Below are 19718 nucleotides of genomic sequence, written 5' to 3'. Positions count from 1 at the left end.
TTTCCGGTGCACTATGCACTTGCTCTTGGTTCCCCAGAGCTCCTGTCTCCTGGGGGATGTCTAATACCAAGGAGCTGCTTTTAGCTTCTGCTCATCAAATCTTAATTTTGATCCCTAGAGAACAGGCAAATGATTGGCTTTGCTAGTGCTTGTTTTTAACTAGGAAAGAACGTCAGTTGCAATGTCATTATCATCTCTACCCGACTCTACCATATGCACCTTATTAGTGCCTCCAGTGCCCTCGGCTTCTGAGTGTGGTCCATGCCCTGCCAGTCCTGCTGGGGCATTTAAATTCTGCACTTCTAGGTAGGCAGTTTTCAGTCTTCCTGCACCAGGAGGTGGATGTGTTTGCTGCACACAGAACAGGTGCACCCACCTCAAGCTTTGTGGCTTGACAGACTCTATATGATAAATGACTGCCTGCAGGGCCATTTTAAGGAATTTGTGGGTCGGGGGCACAGACGCCTTTGGGGGCCCTAGACCAAAATAAATGAAGGGATCCAGACACTTCTTTCATAATAGCAGCCAAGAGGAAGGCATACCAGCCAGAGTGTAAATGCAGGGTACAGATCAGGAGCGGTATGAACAAGCATTGACAAAGCCAACAGTTTTGGCTTCTGTATAAGTGTTAGTTAGGTATATGCCAGGCACAGCTATTAAATGCAGGGTTCGAAATTGCAGAGATCTGTCTTGCTCCTGGTTATATAGAGCCAAGGGCAGCCTGGTTAGCTTGACACCAACAGCTACCAGGAGCTCCACTTGACTCCTCTAGCAAATAGTGCCAAGCAAACATAGCTATGTGATATTAAATGTGTAGCTATGGGAATAACTTTACACGACTATAAATGACACGCCTAAGGGACATTTAAAGCATATTGTATAATATGCAAATGGTCAACAAGTGAAAGTTTGCATTTTGCGCTCATGTTATATTTGCTGTGTGCTCTGGGCGGACTCCTGGCTCCCCAGAGGTAGCTCCTGCCTAACGGGTGATGCTTTATACCTAGGAGCTGTGTTTTGCTCCTGGTCAACAAATCCCTATTTCCACCCCTGTAAATGCCCGGGTACTTGCACCATGTTGCACCTGCTACCATCAATGGCCAGTTAATACCACTATGGCAGTACCTGGCAAGTGCCTTTCCCATGCCTAACAAAAGCCCAAACTATTGGTATTGCCAATGTTTGTTTACAGCTTGTAATGGAAACCAGAAACCGTTGTCACAGAAAAGGAATACTTAGGAGTGCACTGCACACCCAGCCCACTTTCCTGTAGTGTGTGCAAGTAAAAACAGCGGGAAAAAGACAAAATGTCTAACTCCATTGCTCATAGCCACCCAGCTAAAGGATGAAAACGCATTTCATTATGAGGCACCTACACTTTGAATTTTGACTCTGAGCAAAAACAACACAAGTAGCTGAAGTGTATGCTAAACTTGGACATGCCGAGACACATTGCCAGAGTGAAATATAATTGGAAAGACTTAATTCAACAAGTGTCTTCCCCATGCCTACACAAAAGCCCAAACTGTTGGTATTGCCAATGCTAGTTTAAGCAGCTTGGTAACGTAGATGAACAAGTTACTCACCAACTGGTAACGTTCTTTCGATTGGATGTGTAATTCGGAAACTTTTTCAGCAGAGGGCGTCCTGCATCGATGACGTCGGGTCGGTGTTCCTCGAAGGCCCCCGTCGAGGGCAACATCACCAAATGTTATAAATAGGACGCACGATGCCCGTAGCCTCAGTTTATGTTTTTTTCCCCATAACGTGTGGTACCAAGACAATGCCTGCTTGACTGCACATAGCTTTGCGGAAACGTAAGCTGCAATTGCATAGGAAATTCTCCAGAGGGGCAGGCTGGGAGGGCGATGTGGAATACGTTGGAGGAACATCCAATTGAAAGAACGTTACCAGTTGGTAAGTAACTTGTCCTTCGAATGGATTTGTATTCCACATCTTTGACAGACTCCCAAAGCAGTACCAGAAAATGAAGAGGGAAAATAATTTAGAGTGCCCAATCAGATAGAGGAATAAAGAACCGCCTTACCAAAGGCCATATCTTGACCCTGGCTCGTATCCAGGGAATAATGTTTAACAAAGGTGTGGGTAGAAGCCCATGTGGTTGCATCACAAAAATTCCTAACAGGAACTCCCCGTTGTAGGGCTGTGGAAGTAGCCACGCCCCTAGTTGAATGAGCCTGCAGCCCTTCAGGAGGGTCCTTACCTGCCAATCGGTAACACTCCGTAATGGTGAGGATAATCCACCTGGACAAGGTCTGTTTGGTAACAGCCTGGCCCAATCAGTGTCCAGCATATCACACAAAGAGTTGATTGTCCACTCTGACCCTGGATATCCTAGAAATATAAAAGCTCAGAGCTCTCCTAGGATCCAACCGATGGAGTCGATCCTCTTACTTTCCAGGATGAGGAGGAGGATAGAAAGAAGGAAGAACCACTTTCTGGCTCAAATGAAATTCAGATACTACCTTAGGTAGAAAGGTGGGACGTACCCGTAGTACAACCCTGTCCTTGTGGAATACAGTAAAGAGCGGCTTAGAGGAAAGTGCCTGCAATTCCCTCACACTGCGAGCGGAAGTAACCGCAACCAAGAACACAGTCTTGAAGTACAGTAATCTCAAAGGACAAGAGTGCAAAGGTTCAAACGGAGCACCCATTAGAAATTTCAAAACCAAATTCAAATCCCAAACCGGCACCTGGAAAGGGGACGGCGGGAACACATTAGTCAGTCCTTTTAGAAATTGAGAAATCAAAGGAATCTTAAAGTAAGAGCATTCTTCAGACGAGCGCTTAAATATAAACAGTGCCACCAGGTAACCTTTAATGGTACCACATTTTGTCCCTTGCACCAGTCGCAAAACTTATGCCAACGACAATGGTACAAGGATTTTGTTGCTGGTCTTCTGGCCGAAAGCAACACCTCCATCACATCATCCGGGAGGTCCCAATCCTTATATCTCAACCTCTCAGATACCAAGTGTGAAGGTTGAGAGTCCTGACCTCTAGATGGAGAACCTGAACCCCCTCTCGCAAGAGTAGATCCTCCTCGGTAGGGAAGATGGCGTGGAGGGTAGATGGACATTTCTAGAAGGGCCAGGTACCACGCTCTCCTGGCCCAATCCGGAGCAACGAGGATCATGTGGGAATTGAACCTCCGTAACCTCTGCAACACTTGAGGAATGACAGGGACTGGAAGAAACGCGTACAGTAGTGGGAATGACCAATCCACTACGAATGCGTCGCCTAAGGATCCTCTCGGAGGAAATTCCCTTGAGCAGAATCTCTTGCACTGGTTGGCACTGGTGGGGTTCCCCAAAGGGCAAAGATCTCCAGAAGGACTTCCTGAGCCAACTCCCACTCGTGAGAGATCGTGCTCAGCCTGCTCAGAGCATCCACTGCCGCATTTTCGTCTCTGGCCAGATGAACTGCCGAGATTGAAATTCCCTGCTGGATGGCCCAGAACCACAGCTGCATTGCCTCTCTGCACAATGGGAGTGACCCTACTCCCCCTTTTTTGTTGGGCTAATGCATGGCCACTGTGTTGTCCGTCATGATCAGGACACTCTTCCCCCGCACAGACGGCAGAAAAGCCTTCAGGGCTAGCCTGATGGCCCTCAGCTCTAACAGATTGATGCTAAAGGCAGCCCATTCCTCCGGAGTCGAGGACTTTGTTGGGCAAGCCACTTTCCTCGAGGCACCATCCTCTGAGGAGGACGGGGAAGGCGACCGGTGATGGCGCTTCCTTGAATGCCGAGACGAGGACGACAAATAGCGGGAACCACTCCGTGACAGAGACCCCCGAGAATCCTTCCGACGCTGAGAGTCGCCCCTCGAATCGTTGGTGGACATACCCTTGGACTTGGAAGTACGTTTGGACTTACTGGGTTTAGCACCCCTTCCTACCTGAAGCTTACCCTTACGCTCCCGCAAGGCATTAGCAGGCAGCGACTGGCAATTAGAACAATCGTTGTTGTCGTGACTCTCGTCCAAGAAGACATCTTCACAAGGAAAAACATGAGGCGCGCCGGGTCTCCGAAGCAAACACGTTTGCGGAAAAAACGGAAATGAGGCTACGGGCGCCGTGCGTCCTATTTATAACATCCGGTGATGTCGCCCTTGACGGAGGCCTTCGAGGGACATCGACCCGATCCATTCGAAATGTAGTTAATATATATGTTTACTTAAACCATTTTGGCCTGTGGACCCTTATTTGGTTCACACCCCCTGTTTTATTTGTGTTCCCTGGCCCAGTCCCTCCCAGCCACCACCCTCCCCCCCCAATATTGATTTCTAGAGAGGCCACTGCTGCCATATGTTTAGATGGTTTCATTGCTATAGGAGAACGCTTGCACTGCCGATTATTTGAGACTGTTATTGCAATAGGAATCTGGCTCTGCGATCTAAAGATACTTTCAATCATCACTATGGAGTTGCGCTCAGCGTGCTGCTACTTCTGTCTGATAAAGCCGAAGCCGGGCTCTGAAACCCTCATCTTCCTGCAACAGCAACACGCTGCGAGGGGACTCATGTAGCCAATACCAGCAGGCCCGAAAACAGGCGAAGAGGAGAGTAAAAAAGCATAGGATACGAAATATTACATAACATCGGCCAACATCTACTAACGCCCAGAGTTCTTAAAGGTCCTCTCAGACCTATTCCAATTCTCACTGTTAATCTGATCCCACCTCCCATGCAATTGTGTCCCGTGCCCCATTTCTACTCACTATAGCCAGGCGACACAATATTTTGATGCCTGCCGTACCCGCTCGTACCCGCATCAAATCAGAAGGGAGCCTGCCCCTTTCAGTGTGATGTTCATAAAACCAGAACTCTACGTGACGTGAAAGTCACGCCAGGGAGGGCCGTGGTTAGATCCTTACCACCTGCTACAAACGGTGTAGCTTCGGGTTGGTGACGATACATGTCCATCAGTCTCCATCTGCTTGTATGAACAAGCACCCTCAGAGCCCAAGAGAAACGTCATGGGCTATTCCAACTATTTCTGTCCCTCAGCGTTCATCACCGCCAAGAAAGTAAAGCGAGACACAGTGTTAAAAGCTTGTCCTGTTGTTTATTTTCTGCTTTTAAATTTGCCCAGTGTCCTCTTCGTGAATAACAGCACAAGCAACGAGACTGCATAAAAAAGCTAGACAAATACCTCACAAGTCCTTAAATGTACAATTTGTAAGCCATTTTAAAAGAAAACTTAACTCTTACAACACCTGCCTAAATGTCATTAAAAAACACTAAAATATGTAACATTACTTAAAATATGCTGTAATTATTTTTAAAAGCATCAATCGACTGAAAATACTTTTTTATAACATTAAAACATGGCAGTCGCATTTTGGAAGTAAAAAAGGCCAACAAATCCACCACACAGTAGAAATTCAGCCAAAGAGGCATGTCGTGGGTGGAGATAGGTGGGGAGGGGTGGGAAATCCCATCCATTTCACTTAGCAATGGGCGTTAAATGGGTGGGACACATAGTCAAACTACCATGTATCCATCCTTATATGCCAACCTGCATTGAAAAGCATTACAACAAACCTGCATCCAAAGCCCCTGTTTCAAGCTCTCATTTTAAAGCTCTTATTATAATGACAATAGTTTCGTCTTTTCTGAAAGGCTGGCTGTCTTTAACACAGATATTGTGCAAGAGTAAGAGAAGGAAACAACTCTGGTTAGTCCCAGGAAAGGGGACAGTGAGGAAGAAAACAAGATGGCTGACATAAATTATGAGCGGTACAGTACTGTCAGAGGCACTTGGAGTTTCTCTTTTCACACCTACTCTGTCAATGGCCCAAAGGCTCCTCGGTCATCTCTCTCTGCGATATGGAAAGGCGGGTCATAGATCAGGAACTCCACCTATAGACAAGAAACACATTATAGCATTAATCTCAAAGAAACTCCTAAAGAAACACCTTCCTTGCACTGTTGTAAATGGTGTACTACCCCCCTCCGGCGAGAACCAGTCCAGTATAGAACCAAAGTGCATCCAGTCTTTAAACTGCCTTGAAAAGGTGCAACCATTGGTGGGATTAAGATTGCGCTGGCCAACGGATAACTGATAAACTTCAGGTGGGCTACCGGAGAAGAAGTTCAGTACTCATAAGTTTTCATCATTACAGCATTGGTTGTAGGGACAACAGGCACAGAACGACCTATTGCTTAGCAATAGACACCCTTTGCAAGCATGTATATTTCATGGTCACTTGTAGCCAATGAGCTTGTGTGTGAAGAAATGGAGGCACATTGACTGTTCTGAAACTGGTTGGCGCCTGTGGGGGAGACACTGGGAAGGTTGAAAGGCGCATGCTCCCAAAACATCCTGTGTCCCTCCCAACTTCACTCATGAATGGCTTATGCCCACAGTCAGTGGTCCAGGGCTAACCGACCGTCCTACTTCACCCATGCATGGCTCATGCCCACAGTCAGTGGTCCAGGGCTAACTGACCTTCCAACATCACCCATGCATGGCTCATGCCCACAGTCAGTGGTCCAGGGCTAACTGACCTTCCAACTTCACCCATGCATGGCTCATGCCCACAGTCAGTGGTCCAGGGCTAACTGACCTTCCAACTTCACCCATGCATGGCTCATGCCCACAGTCAGTGGTCCAGGGCCAACTGACCTTCCAACCTCACCCATGCATGGCTCATGCCCACAGTCTGTGGTCCATGGCTAACTGACCTTCCAACTTCACCCATGCATGCCTCATGCCCACAGTCAGTGGTCCAGGGCTAACCGACCTTCCAACTTCACCCATGCATGGCTCATGCCCACAGTCAGTGGTCCAGGGCTAACTGAGATGCTGTGTTTGCTTTTCAATGGAAGAATTAGGAGGCCCTGTTCTATGTATGAATGTAAGTGTGTGTCATGAAGACATATTTACATGTGCACATAGGAAGTAGAATGGATGTAAAACGCTGCACACATGCTTGAGTGTTTTGGTGCGCTGGTTGGCTGACAGTATGTGCTGTGCTGAATGATGAGCAGAGGCATTCCTTGCAAACTCCCTCCAATTCACCTATGCGGAACGTTGAGTGCACTGCATCCTCTTTACAGTGAAGATCATGGAAGTAAAGTGGCTGGATGGTGGTGCGTTCATCAGGGGGTTACGACATTAGCCTAGGCAAGGAGGACCCCATGTGATAGGAGGAAGAGGAGGGGGCGATAGCCCAGGGGTATCAAGTTCAGTTAGATATCAAAGGGGTTACTATCCAGACCTGTCTCTGTGTGCATTGTGTGTACAGGCTGTGTGTTACGAGGGTAACAACTGCCGACGAGTGACGGAGACGGCCTACGCATTGACATCCCACTGAACACTGAGGGATAACGGCTCATTACCACGGGGGTGCCTGGGTACAGTGGGGCACCTACTGTACATACATTTGCTGATGTAACTGACTGTACCAGCCTAGAAGCCAGCACTGTTGATGGAAAGAGCCCTGCTACGAGCAAATGAGGCCGAGCTGGTCCACACAACCACTAAGAGCCAATCAGGCCAGACCCCCACGTGCACCAGTTAGAGGTTGGAGGTAGGAGCTGTGGCGGACCGCAAGTTCGCCGCAGTTCACCGCAGTATTTTCAACTCGCTGGTGGCAGCGAGTTGAAAATACTGTGAAAGGACGGACATGGGGTGGCAGGGAGAAGACACTCTAGCGCCTCAGCAGACCAGTGCAAAGGTGTCCTTTTTAGGAAAACCTAGCCCATTCGCATTGAAACCGCAGCAGGACAAGAGCCCACGGTGGGTGGAATGGGTTGAGGAGTTTGATTACTTCATAAAAGCACAGGGGAGGAGAAGTCACCCGTTCTCAAGGAAATGTTCATGAATTTGGCTGGTAAGGAGATCAAGAGATAAATTAAAACGATCCCAGCGGAAGAAAGGGTCGCCTATGACGACCTTGTGACAGCGCTAAACAAGAAGCTGGTGATTCAACCCAATAGAGACTATGAGAGGTACAACTTCAATCAATGTTGGAATCACCACATGAAACTGTGGAAGAGTTCATAACCTGCCTCAGGCAAAAACTGGTGCACTGCCAGTAATCGCAGTTCTCGGATGATGAGGCCATCCAGTTACGTGTCATTGAGGGCTGCGTGTCGTCAGCATTCTGGAAGCAGCTATTGAAGAAACCCCAGGCGATTTATGAGGTGATTGAGCTACCGTGAGTTCATGAAAGGGTAGAGATACAGGCTAATATCTTGGCGATGCCAATGAGGCAGACAGAGAAGGACGAAACAGTTGCAGCCCTCTCGGTGTCCAGGGACACGAGCAGAGGACCTGTGCAGAGCCATAGCATGATGCAGGACCTGCCGAGAGACAGATCTGCAGCCCAGAATAGGGCCTCACCACAGAGGTCATGTTTCAGATGTGCCCAGGCGTTCCTGCATGCTGGCATGCTCCCCGCTGTTAGTCAACGGTGCTCCAAGTGCAGGAGGGAAGGCCGTTTCCACTCCGTATGCAGAGAAGGGAGACTGACCCTATCCCCCTCCCCCCGAGCTGGAAACATGTGCCCAGAAAGACCCTGCAGATTGCGTGGAGGCCGACACCTGCTTAGCCGCCGATGCCAAGAAGGATGACAAGGGCCCTGGACCAGTATCTGGACTATGGGGAAGCGCAATATGAAAAACAACCAGGCCAAGCTATCTACTACCCTGACCAGTATGAGTATCCGATGGACATGTAACCTGACTATGAGGGATATGCACAGGATCTGTACCCAGAGTGCACTGATGAGTTTGTCAGCCTCATGCACAGTGAACAGGAGGGGCTGGAAATCCGTAAAGTAATGGTTAAGATGGGAGAGGCAGCACACTTCTTCCTAATAGACACGGGTGCCACCGTCAACATCAGGGGGAGCAAGAGTTTCTACAGACGGGATACCAAAGCGAACTAACAACATCAAACGTATGCATTTTTCTGTGGGGGGCAAATACACTGCTGCCATCTATGGGGCAGTTCCAATGGACACTGTTGCATAAAGGGAAATCGATGACCACCACCATCGCTGTCCTCAGAAGCCCCGCAAGTAGAAAATGTCTGCTCAGCTATAGGACAGCGAAGCAGCTAGGACTCATTGACCTCCACTACCAGGGCAGTGACATAGTGCAGTGCAGCGTGGACACCACCAGCACATAAAGCATCTCCCATATGACAGGGACAAATATGGGGAAAAAGGTTATCAGACTTATGTTTCCAGAGCTGTTCAGAGGACTAGGAAGACTGCAGGGACTGTGGTCAGATTACACATTGATGAGGGCCAGGCCCGTACACAGCACCCCAGGAGGCGCGGGGTTCCACTTGCAGCAGGCAGTGTCCCAGGAACTACAGCAACTAATAGACAATGGGACCATAGAAAAAGCAGTGGGGCCGACACTGTGGAATTCACCCGTGGTTTTAGTACCAAAGGTGGGGGGACAAGATCAGGCTCTGCATTTTCATGAGTGGCCAACACATCAATACAGAGGGAGAAACATGCAGAACCACAAATAGAGGACATGATCTTCCAACTAAACAGAACAACCAAGTTCTCGAAACTAGGCCTCAACCGGGGTATCACCAGCTCGAACTACACCCTGAGTCGTGGCTCTTCACGACATTCTCCACCCGTGTGGGTTTGTTCAGGTATAATCGCCTCAACTTTGGAATTTCATCGGCCGCAGACACTTTTCAGGAGGCAATCAGACAGCTGCTCCTTCCTGTCAAGTCGGCATTCACATATTCAGATGACATCTTGGTATATGGAACAACCCAAAAGGAGCATGATCAGACTCTCATGTCTGTGTGTAACATTTTGTGCAGGGCAGTCCTCAAACTGAACTAGGAGATGTTTAACATTAACAAGGGCATTCTACGATTCTATGTACACTTTTCTCCAGCTGGGGGTTGCAGCCAGACCCCGAGAAAGGTACGTACCCAATTTGATTGTTTTGAATTGATCGTATGGTACATCTGGCCGAATTCGGCCAGTACCATTCGTACGATTTGAAATGATAAAATGGGGTATACAGTACCAAACATGGGGAGAGGGGGTCCCAGGGGTGTCCCCCGCTCTCCATGTTTGGTAGTGATGGCCTTTGGGGGTAGCAAGGGTGTCCCCCGCTTCCGGAGGTTTGGAAGCGGGGGACGGGAAAAAAAAGAAGAAAAGGGGACCCTGCTGCGTTGGAACTGACCCGCATATGAGGAACAGAACTGACGCTGCAGGGTCAGAAGAAAACCAGGCATGAAAAGATAAGTAGGGAATGGGTGGGGGGATGTATTGGGGGCCGTGGGGGTTAAAGGTTGGCTGGAATTGGCCACAGCAAAATTGTCTTCACAGCAAAATTGACCACGGTCAATTCGGCCACGAAGAATTCTTCCATGGCCAAATCGTATACATCCCGAGAAAGTATGCACCATCAGTGAACTGCCTGCACCAGTGCAAGTGGCCGACGTGTGCTCATTCCTGGGAATGGCTGGTTATTGTGCCGGGTATCTCCCCGAGTACGCCATCACCACAGAGCCTATGAGGAGACTGCTACGAAAGGAAGTGCCGTTTTGATGGTCACTGGAGTGCCAGGAGGTGTTCAACTACATCAAGGATGAGTTGGCGAAGGCGACACACCTGGCCTATTTTAACCTGGCATGGCACACTGAGATCATGATCGATGCCAGCCCTGTTGGGCTGTGGTCCATACTGGCTCAGCTGTAAGAACTGGAGGCACCAGCAAGCTACGTCGTGGCCTATGCTAGTTGGGCTCTGTCACTCACAAAGGGAGCCAAGAAGAAGAACCTGGCCGCCATCTGAGCCTGTGAGCACTTTCACCATTTTGTAATAGGCAAGAAATTAATGCTTTTGACGGAGCGTCAGGCGCTCTTATCACAATTTGGCAATCCGAGGACGAAGATGCCACTGCGCATAGAGAGGTGGGGCATACGCCTCCAAGAATACGACTATGACATAGGCTGGGGAGAGCACAATCCGGCTGATTACATCTCAAGGCACTGGAGCAAACAACAGCAAACACTGAGGGATGGCGATGCAGAGCACTTCTACTATGTCACGGAGCACGCCCTACCACCGGCACTGACGATGGAAGAGCTAGCCCAAGCATCGATGAGGGATCCGTCCATTGTCAGGGAAACAGAACTGAACAACACCAATAAATGGAATGATTACAGGAGACGGCTGTCACTGCACAAGGACGCTGACAGAAGGGAAATTGAAAGGCTAGCCAGAATAAGCACGGAACAGGCAGCCATCGGACCAAGGGATCCTCCTAAGGGGACGCAGTCTGTTCATACCAGCCACCCTCAAGCGAGGCATGGTGCTGATGGCACTTGAAGGCCACAGGGGAGTGGACGCCACCAAGAAGATACTCAGACAAACCCGTATGGTTCTCATTCATGGACAGCATCAAGAGACCCGTCAGACTCATCGAAGAGATGTGAGATGGATGTAAGGAGATATGTGAGGGGGAGGTGTTGCGGGGATGAGGGGGTTATGACATGAGCCTAGGCAAGGGGGACCAGATATGATAGGAGAAAGAGGAGGGGCGAGAGGCCAGGAGGCACGAGTTCAGTAAGAAATAAAAGTGGTTACTAACCAGACCTGTCTCTGTGTCCTTTGTGTGTACAGCCTGTGTGTTAGAAGGGTAACAGATGGTAGCCCAGAGACATCACCAAAGGAAAAAGAAATAAACCTAAATCAGCATGAAGACTGCACTTCATGCAGAGTAACTTCAACTTTAACTTGAATTCAGTACGGGCATTCCAGACGTGGACCCTTTTTTTCTTTGTGCTTAATTAGGCGCTGCAAGTCCATCGCAAATCAATGACGATGTCCAACTAGGGAGAAACCTATGTCTGGGGTTGTTGTTGTTGCTAGTCACCAGGAATTTCATTCCTGGACTGGTCTTGTGGGTAGAGCCAGACTGATGTGAAAATGGATATTTCTCCTCAGGTGTTTTATAGGGAACTGAAAGTTTGGTGCAGAGCTTAACGAGTGGGCAGCACCCCATAGTTCTCAGCAAAGAGGAGGTCACATTTCTGGCTTGTATTCAAGATTATTTTCATGGTGGACCATGAGATGAAGGAATCCCCAGCAAATTCTGCAATGCACCACCAAACATTAGCCTAGGTCACATGTCAACTCCCAAACGCCTGATACCATTCTCACCTGCCATGGAACCATCTCATCTGGAACTGGGAAGCGGTGGACATTGGAGTCAGGATACAACAGCTCGCGGACGTTCACGTGATAAGGATATGCAACGCCTTCTGCTACCTCCCCAGCACCCGCCTCGCCTTCTTCAAGTGACTTACTGTGCACTGAAATACAAGTCAAGAAGCCCCTTGAATGCTGAAACCTTCAGAATTTCACACTCTACTCAAAAGGCCAGGGAGAGAAACTGAGGTGGGGTGAGTGGTCTAATTGAAAGCTTTGGGGAGTGGGAACAGAATGCCTAAATGTAAAGTGTGTGATGGAGGGAGAAGAGGTTCAATGGACTATGGAAAGTGTGTGTGAGTGTGTGTGTGTGTGTGTGTGTGAACCCAGGCATTCTTCGGTATGAAGCATGACAGTGCATTTTACTGGATTAAGGATGGTTATTTTTATCTGTACTGATGGTCTAATGCATGCTTTGCCCGTCAGCATCTCTATTTTGTAATGATTCTTACCACGTACATGGCTGGCACCCTACGCACTGTGCTGTCATCCCCTTTTCTCTTTGTTGTTCTAACAATTAGATGCCAACATTGAAGAACTATGGGCATATGAGAGTGGAAGCACATTAACCCTACTCATTAAATTACAGATGTCCATTAGTCAGTCGTGCTAGATGTTTCTTCTGTGTGAATCATGTTAATTTGCTCAGATCACGTGTAAGGCTCTTTCTCAGGCCCCTGGATCTGATGTTGTCCTCTGTCCCCCTGTGTACAATGTACCACATGGGTCAGTCCTAGATCCCCCCTACATTTCTCTTAATCGTGCCAATCTTTCTCTGATAAATGTTCCTCAAATTGATTCTTTTCTCTATTTTCTGATGCTCTTCCAACTCATCTTACTCCTCATCATTCTGTGGCTGAGAGATGGTTGGTGGGTAATGTTGTGCACTCAACTGCTTTCAAAACAAGATATATAGGCCAGGAGGGTAGCTCTGGGGCAACGTGTTTCTCCTGAAAGCCAGACGACACCGAACATAGGGGTTGAATCCCAATCCCACGCTGAGAGGCTGGTCTCCAGTATTAAGTGCTAGATACATGATTAATTGAATGTATATACTTTCCTTGTATTTGCTACCATTAGCCCATGAATTTCTTTAATAACCTCCCTCATCTAAGTCTTTTTATTTTTCTCAGCGCATAATTAGGCTTTTATTTTCATTTCCCCTCTGCACAGAGCAGACTGCTGCAAGGTATGTGGCAATCAGTTATTTAGCTATTTTCACTTCTCTAAAATTCCTTCTGCAGACATCAGTGCCCGCTTGTTTTCATTTTTCTTTCCCTCTTTATATTACACTTTCTCAATATGAAACTCATCTCTGATCTCTTTTAGGTTTTCATTGACTACAGACTGGCCCTCTTAAGTAAACTAACCTTTTCAGGGCCTTTGGAACCTAAAAGATTATGATGGCCTGACCCCAAAGGTACCTCAAACCCTGACAGGTGGAAACTGCGTGGCAGCTGAGGTGATCCGGTGATGGGCGAGCTTGGTGTTGCAAAGTGGAAAAAGCCTAAAGGCATTCAGAATGTCAGGTGGGGTCAGGAATCAGACTGGGGGACCAGGTACAACAATCAAGAAAGAGTAGAGCACCTGTGGGCTGACAAACCCAATGCTTTGGGGACCAAGCTTGAAGCATTCTGATGCGCTAGAGACACACTGGGAAGAACAATTACAGAAAATCAGAATCCAGAAATGTGGCGTGCTGTCTTCAGATTGGACAACCTGTGGTACTATAGGAACTGGTATAGTCAGCAGAATGACTCGGGACACCACATTCCAAGCCTATCTGCAATGCATATTGTACCGGCAGCCAGTCCCCACGATGGACCTGGGTCATTTGCATACTATGACAGGCTTGTGCACATTCTGTTAAGGTAAAGAAGTGGTCATTAACCCAGGAACTAGAGATCACTTGTATACACTATTTCTGCTCTTTATTCTTGGACATTTAGTTCCCTTTATTAAAATGAGAATGTTCTGTTACTCTGTACTTTGCCATCAACTCATTCTCTCCTGTAGGGATTAAACCTTTTATCATGGCCAGGCATGGTGAGCCAAGAGTGGGTCACAGAAATCTTTTCCTTCCAATGTGGTACCATCTCCCCGGGAACAAGTCAAGTCACTTGATCTATCCCCATTTCTGCTTCACAACACCATGGGACTAAGAATTTGAAAAAAAGCATGCTTGGGGTGTAACTCAAGGAATCTGAGGAGGTGATGTCTAAATGAGGCAGCTCAGTGAAAGAAGTGTTTTGAGCGATGGGCACAATTTTGAGAGATGCCCTAGAGGAGAGCAGACAGAAAAAGTCAAGAAGTGGATGGTTGCAATAACTTGAAAGTGAATCGAATGGATCCCAGCGCCAACCTCCAATAGGTGATTGGAGGATCAATCACACAAGTCTTCTTGGTTCATGAGAACCGTATCATACATTCAGTAAATGTTGGGACTCTCAAACCTGTTTCTGTTTTTAAACGGGCTTTGCCATTATTCGATTCACTTCACAGTGTGCACTGAGACTCCTGGACCATCACCAGGAAAGGTCTTTATTGGAAAACAGTGAATAATTTGGACACAGAAAGGGGCGTAGACACCCAAAACCAGAACCTGTTCTCGAGTTGCTGAAGCGCTCAGGCAGCTAAGATCCAACCCTGGAAAGTCACTGAAAGCATGTTTGGGTAAAACCAGCCCTCGATTTTAGAAAGTTGGTAAACAGTCAAACAATATTTGAGTGACTGAATACTGGATTTACTTCATATGGGAGGCAGCTGAAAACACAAAAGGTCCAGTTCCACCAGTCTGGGTGAGTAAAGAAGTGAGCAAGCATATTTTGCACTCAAGAGATCAACTAGAGGTGGTTACAGTCGGCTTGAGAGGTCTGCATTTGTGATGCTCAGCTTGTCGATGAAGGAGATGAAGCAGACAAAAGGTAAATATTGTCCAGATAGTTAAAGAGACAGAGAGATGGGAGAGGGAAGACCAAGGAAGAGCAGAGTTTCAGAAGCCGGCAAGTCTTCAAGCTTGCATGATGTTTACTGGCACTATGCTCTTCTATAAGGACTACAGGCCTAAGTGTCGGTGTGCACACAAACAGCATGTCTCAAATGTACATCATCTCTGACCCTTTCATCCTTGACCTCCGCTACTTACCCAGGACAGGAGCATTGGACTTCGATCCAAACCCCTTTTCTGACAGCACCTCAATGATCCAGCTCAGGGCCTTGGTGGACTGGATCATCTAAGTAATAGTAATAGAAGTAATGATCTATACTCGGAGACAGGAACTTTCTTCATAAACGAATATACATTCAGATAAAACATACAGGCTGTAACGTGGCATTGTTGAACATTGCAATCAGAGTCTGTCTAATAGACAGTGTAACAAATGTATAACTTAATAATACCGTTAATAAAATAACCTGCTGGCCCTCCACTCCACCCTGCCTCTCCCGTGCTGGATCTCTAGATGATGGCTAGATGAAGCACTCAAAACTAATGCCTTTAAATTTAACTTCCTACACATAATCCACGGCATGCATTAGAATCTCCTATATAGCTCACCTTGATGACTGCAGGATCCCCTTATTGTAGAGCTGCCAAGTGGCTCAATTTCAGGAGGGACCTCCTACTCCACTCCAGGGATTTGCTTTTACCTTAATTTGACTTCAGTCCATTTTATTCAATTAGAGTGCCCACACACTCCCTGCAGGCAATTGACAGAGAATTGAAAGCCCAGGACTGGGACATTGTGCCCATACTGACATGGAGTCATCTGGAAACCCAACCTTTGTGCTGGCTCTGGGAACTTGAACCTGAAACTCATTTCTAATTTCCCCACCCCGCTGTCCCAGGAATTCCTCAGGTGCAAGAGCAGCACGTAAAGGCCTCCCAATCTTGATGCACAGACTTTTCTTACATGGTGATTGTTGGAAATGTATTTGTTCCTCTCTGTTCCGATTACCTGCGCCATTTACCCTTCATTTTCTACCACTCTGAGACGCTCACTCACTTGTCACCTTCTCTTTATCCCCTGCATCTCTTCCCTCCTTCAGCAGGATCAGGAATGCGACCTCCCCTAGGTTTAGATGGTATAGTCCCCTGATCTTCACTCTCTACCTCCCTGTCTCACTCCCACTCTATAGCCTGGTTCCGTAATGCAAACAGTCACAAACCAGGATTTAACTGCTATAGACCCCTCACCTTTACCTTCAACATCACTGCCTCCCTGTTTTGTCTAATGTCAAATGGGAATATGCCTTTTGCATTGTTATGTTGCAAACCTGTTATACTGCGCTTTATCACCAGCATAATTCCTCAGAGCGCCTAGGCTTGACCAACAAGAGGTGAACTTTGCCCCCATCAGGCGTTTCCAGACTGTAGTCTGCAGAAAACGTTGAAAAGGGGAGAGAGTAGAGGGAAAGGGTACGAACGGCTTAAAACAGACTACGGGTAGTGATTGTGGGAGCTTGGATGTGTGAAGCAAGGACCATGAAAAACATGGCAGAAGGTGAGAAGTAAGCTCCAGGTTGACGAACTAAAAGACAAAGGCAGAGTTGCCATCCTACTTCTCTTAGACTTATCTGCAGCCTTTGATCTTGTTGACCATGAAATACTATGTGATCACTTGTCATCGGCAGCACACTTTTCTAACTCTGCTGTCACATGGATTTAATCTTTCCTTGCAAATCGAACTATGCTCGTCTTTTCACCCACTGCTGCGGCCGACCCGATCCCCATCCATCACCTGCGGAGTCCCACAAGGCTCCTGCGTATCGCCCACTTTGCACAATATCTTTACAAAGCCACTATTTGACAAACTAAACCGTCTGGGTGTCACCTACACTAATTATGCAGATGACACACAGATACGCCTAACATTATCAGGCACCTATGACACAGATGTCTGCCGGATCAACGAAGTCTGTACCATCATTCAGGCATCGATGGCCACAAATGGCCTTTGCCTGAATGATGGCAAGATTGAGCTGCTCTTAGTCTGCTCTTAGACGGCTCACCCAACAACCTTCTGAAACTTTGTCCGAACTACACAAGTATCCTCATTGATGGGAACAATATACACATTGACAAAAATGTAAAAACCCTAGATTGTTACCTCAATGCCAACTCTAATCTAACCAAACAGGTAAACATGACTACTTCAGCCACCGCCTACACCGGCAAGCTGATCAGGGCATGCAGACCCCTATTGTCTTCCAATAGCTGCCTCACACTGGCCAGGGCACTTCTACAGTACAAACTGGACTATTTCAATGGCTTATACTTAGGCGCTAACAAATCTATAATTAACAAATTGCAGATTCTACAAAATAATGCACTCAGAGCAGCACTAAAAATCCCCAGAAGAGAGCACATTTCGGCAACTAGAAAGCATTGTAAATGGCTCTCCATACAAGGGAAAATTGACTTAAAAACCATCTGCCTTACCCACAAAAGCGTTAAACCACCAAGCCCCAACATATCTCACCGACAAATTCACACGGAAATTGTCAACCAGAACCACAAGATCCACCAACACCTCCTGCCGGGTGGTGCCTAGGTATAACCTTAAAAGAGCTGGCCAAACTAGCTTCCCGGTTCTAGCTGCCCAGCTATGGAACACACTCCCACTGGACATCAAGACTATTCAAACATTTGAAAAATTCAGAAGCCACGTTATCACATGGCCACTCAACAAAACTAACCTCACTTACCTGACAACACCCTGCATATCCACGATCCCATTCCTACTACATGCATGTAACCCTCTCTTTCTTTCTCTGTACATGTTTTACATATTACTGCTTTGCTTCCATGCACTACCGTCTATCCCCTGTATCTTGATTGCATAAACTGTATTTCATCTGTATAAACTGTATCATGTAACCGTCATTTTTCACCTAAGCGCCAAGATACCCCTGGGTCAGGCGCGCTATATAAATAAAATAAACAAACAAACAAACCTTTATTGAATTAAGCTTTAGGCCTTGCCTATTTACATATTTCCCTATTTTCCTCTTCTATCCCACAGTTAATGAACCAAGGGATCGCACATTGATCTTTTAAGTTATTTATGCCCTGACTTTTTCATCATTTTCACACACCTGTCAGCTGCATAGAATCACATGGACCTGTTTTTTTTGGGGGTAATGCATGTGCATGTGCCAATGGTTCACTTGCTCTATCACTGGCCTATTACACTCTATAGTCAATTGTTTTAAGAGCCCATCCTACCGGAACTCTATTTTTACCCGCATTTTTTGATAGTATATCACAATGATTCACTTGTATGAGATTCGAATCATAGCCCTCTTCATATTTGTCCCTTCTGTGCACTACAGCTCCCATATGCCCTGAAGTCCCCCACCTTTTTTAGACGTTATCAGGCACGTTAGCGCCGGCTCATCTAAGCTGGTTTGTGCCCGCTTGTGGGAGGTGAGAGGGCTGTACAGTCTTTACCCCGCTTACCGGTGTGGCTACATTGTTAAAAATAGTACGTGCTAGGTTTCTGTAATGACGTTTGTTAAGCTTATACTGATTATTTGCACAGAATTTCGCGTAGTGAACTAATCAGCCGGATTCAGCATAATCGTAAAATGAGGCTACAAGCCCTTAATTAATCGAGACTGTGCACAAGATCCCGCCCCACTAATTGGTGCACACACAATGGTGTTGAACCAGATGGGTGCAGATAAGCTCCTTATTTTGGAGGAAATTGCGGGTACTATAGCAGTCATGAATCAAGCAGAATCTGAGCCAGTAGTTTACCATCTGGCCCCCACTGTTTCCCTTAAAACAATGCTGTTAAACACACGCTCTTTGGCATTTCATACTTCTAAGGTGGCCACCCATATCCAGTCAGAAAAATTGGACTGGATTATCCTAACGGAAACTTGGCTCTGTGAGGCTAATTTACACTCAGCCCAATTAGCCACACCACCTGGTGACAAGTTCCTGCACTTGGCCCGGGTGGGACAAAAGGGACAGTGGTGGCCATAACCTACAAGGATAATCTTAAACTGCTTTCATCCAGTATACCAGTGTTGGATGCCTGTGAGACCATGTTTGTGGAATGAACCCTTAATTATACCTTCACACTCATTTTTTGTTCTCCACCACCCACCTGCCTCCACTGCAGCCTTCCAGGAGCAACTCCTGGCTTTCGTCGGATCTCACACTAAACCACAAGGCCTGCTGTTAGTGCTAGGAGACTTCAATCTCTGGGCATATGACCCCTCCAATTCTGAAGCCAGTGCATGTTTGAATCTTTTAGAGAGTATTGTGCTGAAACAGTGTTTTAATGTGCCTACATACCAATGGGGTCACACTTTGGACTGGATTTTATCCAGAAACGAGACCCCACATTGGATGTACAAAGATGCTGCTGGTCTGACCATCACATTCCTGTCCCCGTTTCAGTAAAGGAAAGTGTTTGCTCACGCCCTAAGGCCATCTTGCGTAGAGGCACTCAGAATGTCTCCCAGGAGGCTTTCCAC

The 19718-nt window shown here is 47.1% G+C and overlaps 1 protein-coding gene across 1 annotated transcript in view; it reads right to left on the bottom strand.

The window, feature by feature from the left end:
- Nucleotides 1-19718, bottom strand: part of LOC138528198 (transient receptor potential cation channel subfamily M member 2-like) — a 602757-nt gene that overhangs the window by 80345 nt on the left and 502694 nt on the right. The window contains exons 25-27 of the mRNA XM_069639650.1: nt 15376-15463; nt 12183-12334; nt 5810-5886 (exon numbers count right to left, since the gene is read on the bottom strand). Of these exons, the coding sequence (XP_069495751.1) occupies nt 5810-5886; nt 12183-12334; nt 15376-15463 (317 nt within the window). The remainder of the gene's footprint in view (nt 1-5809; nt 5887-12182; nt 12335-15375; nt 15464-19718) is intronic.

This window comes from Ambystoma mexicanum, chromosome 7q (assembly GCF_040938575.1).
Source record: "Ambystoma mexicanum isolate Mex_15411 chromosome 7q, UKY_AmexF1_1, whole genome shotgun sequence".
NCBI classification, from domain to species: domain Eukaryota; kingdom Metazoa; phylum Chordata; class Amphibia; order Caudata; family Ambystomatidae; genus Ambystoma; species Ambystoma mexicanum.
Note: the sequence above shows the minus strand (reverse complement) of the source record. Positions and strands in the feature narration are given on the sequence as shown.